Below are 6,923 nucleotides of genomic sequence, written 5' to 3' on the forward strand. Positions count from 1 at the left end.
CCGCTCATCGCACTTTGTGTGGTACAATTGTGCTGCTGATCGACCGCTTGCTCTGTCCCTTATATCAGGAAAAAACAAACTATTCCTCTTTCTCTTCTCAGAAACCCTAGGCGGCGGCGGCGGCGGCGAGCCCTTTTCCTAACCAGATCTCAATACGGGAAGGCGAGCGGCGGCGCCGCCCTTTCAGCCATATCCCAACATTTTTTATTACATAAACTTTTTGGAAATTATAAACATTTTTTATTTGCTGGATATTTTTATAAGCAACCATTTTTTTATAAAATCGCATAGTTTTTGAATCCATAATCATTTTATGATTTATTAATTATTTAATTTCAAAATTTTCTGTTTTTTTTATTTCGCAACTTTTTTGAAGTCCCAAATTATTTTAAGTATAAATAAATAAAAACAGAAAAGAAAAGGAAAAGGTAAAAATGAAGTTCTAAAAACAGGCCGCCGGGACATGGGCCGGCCCAAACGGGCATGCTGCATCTTCTCCCAACGCACATAGTGCAGTATAGACGGAGGAATCCTCTGTGTGAAACGATGTTTATCACTTATATGTGGCATTGATGGGTCATATTTTGCAAGTCTGGGAGCAATTTCTGTGACGTACCGCAAGAAGCAATAGCTCCTTTATTATAGATATAGATTAGCAGAGAAAATAATCTAGAGGGATGGTTTATTGTCAAATAAGGTTGAAGAAAAGCTACTGTTTTTGTTAGCTTTTGGTTATTTCTATTTATAGCTCTTTATTTTTTACAAAGAAAATTTCTAATTCTTTTCAGAAAAGAGCGAGGTGTCTACCTATATAGGTTTCAAATTTTGTGAAGCAACCTTTTTTTTAGGGGCGTGAAGAAACCTATATATACATATGTTTTTAGACAAGCAACCAATATATGCATGTTTTGAGACAAAAAATCTATATGTTTCTTTTTAGAAACACATGTAACTTTGTTCATACTCGTAACAATTACAAATACACTGATTTGGACCTAAAATTCAAGAAAATACAAAGTAACTCTTATGACTAAGAATTACAATAAAATCTCTTGAAAACACGTTCTTCATGGTGTCAATCCCTGCTCGAAGAAATAGTCTAAAGACTTGTGTAAAGATGGTGCAGTTTGACTGGAGCAACGATGTTGTCACTTTTTCACCCGCACGAACATTAGCAATAATGGATTTTGAAAGTGCCTTGAGTCGCCCCTCCAAAGAGATGGGAAGCCTTGATCGATGAACGTACTTGGGTCGGGATTGATCCCCTAGAAGTGGAGGCCGTCGGATCACTATATCTTCACCATGTTGTCGATGAAAGATTTCACCTCCACAAAGAATCAGATCAACAAAAAAGGCTTGACACCGCAACATAAATTCATCAGATCAGAATAATCGGATCGGAGAGGAAAGAAAACTATCTACCTCATGCACCGCCAAAAGAACGGGAGGAAATTTATTCTCACAAAAACTATGATGATCACTAGACGATGATGGAGAACATAGAGGTCTTGAAGATCCGAGGTCCCCCCACCTCTCAGCGCCGAGATGAGCCGGAGGCGAGGGGACCTGAATTTCTTAGACGGCGACGGTGGCGACGCAAGCAACCCTAGTTTGGGAAAAAAGGAAAGGCACAAACTGGGCCATACTGGGACTAGCACACTTCAAACGCAGGCCCGGCCACAATGTCTTGGGCCAGGGCCGCTCATCGCACTTTGTGTGCTGATCGACGACCGGTTGCTCATTATCTTCTCAGAAGAAAAAAAACCATTCCTCTTTCTTTCTTATAGAAACCCTAAGCTAGGCGGCGGCGAGCCCTTTTCTTAGCCAGATCTCGATACGGGAAGGCGAGCGGCGAGATCCCAACAAGGAAAGGCGAGCGGCGGGGGAGAAGGCGAGGCGAGGACGCCAAGTGAGATGGAGGCGGAAGGGGATTCCGGCAACTGGTTGTTACGAATGAAATCAGGCGCTTGAGCCAGCAGATGAGGGCTGTCAAAGCCCGCAGCCTGACGGATATTCTGGGTGTGGAGCACAAGACTGAAGAAACTGCAGCCTTGGATGAGCATGGTGATCCTGCGAATGGCGGGGAGCTCAAGCCGGAAACCGCAGCAGCCTTGAATGGGCATGCGGCTGATGGTGCTGCTGCTAATGGCGGGGAGCACAAGATGGAAACTGACGCCTTGGATGAGCATGGTGATGCAGCTAATGGCAGGGAGCGGATGGTGGAAAATGTCGACGGTGGTGGTGATGAGGAGCACATGGACTTCGACATGGAGGACCAGGTGCTGAGGATCGACTCCAAATCAGAGCCAGAGGCAGAGGTGGCGACAGGTCCAGATACCAGTGTGTCGACGATTGAATCAAATCTCTCAGCATCAGACAAGTCAATACCCAAACCTGCACATCATGTTCCCATCAACAGAGGCGATGATGTTGTTGACAAGATGGACAGAGGCAAATCAGCCCAACAATTAGCCAGTGAGGCCGCGACGATGAATGCCCAACAGCAGAAATTTGATCGGTTTGTGGATGACTGGGATGCTAAATGGGGTTCGGCAGGGTTCGGTCTCTTCCATTACATGAGTGAGTAAACATATACATACATGCGTGCATGTTGTTTATCTTACTCAATTTTGTTTAGTTAGTTTCCTTACTCTCTTTTCTTACCTTTGGTCCTATGTCTTTCTATAAGGGAAGGGAAGGGAAGTGAAGGGATTTACTTTGCTGCTTATCTACCACTTGTTCATGTTACGAAAATTTTAACACCTGCTTCCATTGATTGATTTCTGCAGCGACGGTCAGTTCCATGCAATATACACACTTGATACCCGGGAGCACCCCAAGGCACAATTGTCGAACCGCGCCTAGCCTCCAGGTCGTCTCCATCAGACTGGCAGAAATTCAAGGTGGTCTGGAATGGCCGTTGCCAGTGTACGGTATGATTGCTGTCAGAGACCACGTGGATCACAATCGCAACCTTCTGTTTGCCTGCTATAGGAGCAGGTGTCAGATACTCAAGGAAAAGGTATGTATACCATCTTAATATACATACCTTTGTTAATAAGGTGATATTGTTTGCCTTCCTGGGCCTTCATATTTGTCAGTAGCTAATAAGGTGATCGATGATGCTTGCAGGAGCCCTTTTTGGCCTTGACTGGCCCCTCCCGTGCAATTGTGTGCGAGGAATCGGTTGACTTTGAAATCCAACTGAAAGTAAGAGGTACAACAGAGTCTGAAGATAGAGCATTGATCACTGGTGTGTGCACTTACAACAGAGGGGATGATACTGTTTGCTTTACCAACTGCTTCTGCACCGTAGAGTTTAGATTGGAGGTACTTCAGGAAGCAGTCCAGGCCACTGTTTTGGGCGTCCGTGTCAAAGATGGGTCATGGCCTTCTGGATGGGGAGGTCGAGTCGCTTGCTCAGTCATTGATGGTGAAATTGACGACACACCCGGGCAACTTGAGCTGCTTGTTTCTCGTGGCAGTGCCATGCCCGTGACTTCTGAGGGTTACCTTCTTCTGTCAAGGAATGTCATTTCTGTAGATGTTAACAAGAGCCTGAATTTTCTCCTAGAGGCCTGCTTACCATCTGGTGATACCATTGCACAAAAAGAATTGTCCTTCGAACCCAAACTTTGCAACATAAGTCAGGATAGTTGTGAACTTAATGGTATTGAGTTGGAGATCACTGTTGCTTGGTCTAGTCTTGTTTGTGAGAAGCGGGATATTTCGGTACAAGGGTGTGTTGGTGATGAGGAGCAGGACTGGGACGTTGCATCAATGGAGCAGCAGGTGCCGAAGATAGACTCCAAATTGACATCGGAGGTGGGGCCAGAGGCGGAAACAGAGTCGGCGATGAGTCTGGATACCAGTGAATTGGCGAATGAATCGAGTAGCTCCATGTTCGTATCAGACAAGTCAATACTCGAACCTGCAGATTCTGTTGCCGCCAACACAGGTTACGATGTTGAGAAGATGTATAGAGGCAAATCAGACGAACAATTAAAAATTGAGGCCAAGGAGATGGCTGCCGAACAGAAGAGTTTTGACATGTATGTTGATGCCTGGGAAGGGTCATGGGGTTATGATGGGTTCGGTTGCTTCCGAGACATGAGTGAGTAAAGTTGCATGCATCTTGCTTATCTTACTGAACTTTGGTTAACTAGTTTCCTTCCTCCTTTTTAGCTTTGGTCGTACTTCTTTGCATAAGGGAAGTGGAGGGAATTACTTTGTTGCTTATCTAGTACCTGTTCATGTTACAAGATTTCTAACACCTGCTTCCATTGATCTTGTTCTGATGCATGCAGCGACGGTGAGTTCCATGCAATACACACACTTGGTACCAGGGAGCACACTGTTGCACTATGGTCGAGTATTGCACTATGGCCGAGTGTTGCCTAGCCTGCAGATCTTCTCCGTTAAACTCGCAGAAATACGAGGTGGTCTGGAATGGCCGCTGCCAGTGTACGGCACGGTCGCTGCCCGAGACCGTGTGGATCACAATCTCAACCTTGTGTTTGCCCGCAACAGGAGTGAGTGCCAGATACTCAATGAAGAGGTATCTATCTGTACCATCTTAATCTTATCAATATGCTCTTGGTTTGATTTTGGGGATCCTCTTGTTTATTAGTTGCTAATAAGGTGATTGATGATGCTTGCAGGATTCCTTTTTGACCTTGACTGGCCCCTCTCGTGCAATTGTCAGCAAGGAATCTGTTGTCTTTGAAATCCAACTAAAAATAAGAGGTAGAACAAAGTCTCAAGATAAGCCACTGATCAATGGCGTGTACACTTACCACAGCAGAGAAAGCCCCATTTGCTTTAGGAACTGCTTTTGCACCGTAGAGTTAAGTTTGGAGAGAATTAAGAAATCAGTCCAGGCCACTATTTTGGGCGTCCGTGTCAAAGAGGAGGGGTCATGGCCAACATTCGGAGGTCGAGTTGCTTGCTCAGTCAGTGGACCTGACGCCAGCCCTCAGGAAATTGAGCTGCTTGATTCTCGTTATACAGCCATGCCGATGACTTCTCAGGGTTACCTTGTTCTATCAAGGAATGTTGTCTCTGTAGACTATCGTGGAAGCCTGAACTTTATCTTGGAAGCCTACTCAGATTCCGGTAATAAAGTTGCACAAAAAAATGAGTCCTTCGAGCCCAAGTTTTCCAACATAAGCAAGCAAACATGTAAACTCACTGGAGGCATTGAGTTGGAGATTACTGTTGCATGGTCCAGTCTCATTTCTGAGAAGTGGGACATCTCGTCTCGGTACTAGGAGACAACACCAGTCTTTTTTTCTGAGAAGATGTTATGGCGAGGAGACAACACCAGTCGTGCTTGGTCCTTGTGATTTGTTGTATTTTGTGAATTTAGTCTTTTTCTGTACCAGTTATGGCGAGGACTGCAATTTGTGAATTTAGTCTTTTGTTGTATTAGGCCTTGTTATATCTCGTGTGTTTGTTTTGACCGCTGTATGTTTCTGTTAATATGGTATGGTAAAATATACCCAAATATTTGCTTTTGTGTGACCAGCTGGTCTCCTCTAACCTCTTGCTATTCCAGAATGGAAGTTTGATCATATTGAGATGGACTTCGTGACTGGATTTCCTAAGTCCAAGCGGGGAAATGATGCTATCTTCGATGTCATTGACAAGCTTACTAAAGTGGCTCATTTTCTTCCTATCAAAGAATCTATCACAGCAGCTCAGCTGGCAGAGTTATACACCTCCAGAATTGTCTCCTTGCACGATCGTCGAAGCATTTTCACCTCTAAGTTCTGGGACTCCTTTCAGAAGGCCATGGGCACCAACATTCGTTTCAGCACAGCCTTCCATCCTCAAACGAGTGGCCAAGTCGAGCGAGTCAATCAAATCCTTTTAGACATGCTCAGGGCTTGTGTCATCTCTTTCGGTATGAAGTGGGAAGATTGTCTTTCATATGTCGAGTTCTCCTACAACAACAGCTTCCAAGCGAGTTCGGGCAAGGCCCCATTCGAAATTCTCTATGGCAGAAAGTGTCGTACTCCTCTCAATTGGTCCGAGACAGGTGAATGCCAACTTCTTGGCAACGACTTGATCACAGAAGCCGAAGAAATGTGCAAAGTCATTCGTGAGAATCTCAAAGCCGCGCAATCGCGCCAGAAGAGCTATTATGATGACAAGCACCGTGATGTGGCTTTTGAAATCGGAGACCATGTCTACCTCCGCGTCTCTCCAATGAAAGACACTCGTCGCTTCGGTATCAAAGGGAAGCTTGCCCCAAGATACGTGGGTCCTTTCAAGATCATTGGCAAAAGAGGCGACCTCACCTATCAACTTGAGCTTCCGTCCAACTTTCAAACGTGCACGATGTGTTTCACGTGTCACAGCTTCGCAAGTGCTTCAAGACTCCTGAGCGCACTATCAACTTCGAAGAAATTGACCTCCAAGAAGATCTCTCTTATCATGAGCACCCCGTTGCTATTCTCGAAGAAACCGAGCGCAAGACTCGCAACAAGTCAATCAAATTCCTGAAAGTGAAGTGGTCACACCATTCTGACCGAGAAGCCACCTGGGAGCGCGAGGATCACCTCCGTTCCGAATATCCGGAGTTCTTTCAGTCCTAGATCCCGGGACGAGATCCTCTTGTAGTGTGGAGTGTTGTAACACCCCGGATGTAACTTTCCATCTTTGTAACTCCAACTCTTGCCATTTTCAGCTATGTGTTATGATATTCCCTCCGTGGTTGGGTTTTGTCTTTTGTTTTGCATTTTATTCATGTCGTGCATCTCATATCATGTCACCATGTGCATCTCATTTGCATACGTGTTCGTCTCATGCATCCGAGCATTTTCCCCGTTGTCCATTTTGCAATCCGACACTCCCACATGCACCGGCGCACCCCTCTTGTCTCTTCTCGTGAGCGGGTGTTAAACGTTTTCGGAATGGAC

The 6,923-nt window shown here is 45.3% G+C and overlaps 1 protein-coding gene across 1 annotated transcript; it reads left to right on the forward strand.

Moving 5' to 3' along the window:
- Positions 1-1,776: 1,776 nt before the first annotated feature.
- On the forward strand, positions 1,777-5,516 carry LOC119343843. Its single transcript, XM_037614590.1, has 5 exons — positions 1,777-2,580; positions 2,790-3,022; positions 3,133-4,114; positions 4,308-4,558; positions 4,662-5,516. Exons 1-5 carry the CDS (start codon positions 1,980-1,982, stop codon positions 5,268-5,270), a joined length of 2,676 nt encoding a protein of 891 aa, XP_037470487.1. The 5' UTR covers positions 1,777-1,979; the 3' UTR covers positions 5,271-5,516.
- The last annotated feature ends 1,407 nt before the right edge of the window (positions 5,517-6,923 follow it).

This window comes from Triticum dicoccoides, unplaced genomic scaffold, assembly GCF_002162155.2.
Source record: "Triticum dicoccoides isolate Atlit2015 ecotype Zavitan unplaced genomic scaffold, WEW_v2.0 scaffold143324, whole genome shotgun sequence".
Taxonomy (NCBI): domain Eukaryota; kingdom Viridiplantae; phylum Streptophyta; class Magnoliopsida; order Poales; family Poaceae; genus Triticum; species Triticum dicoccoides.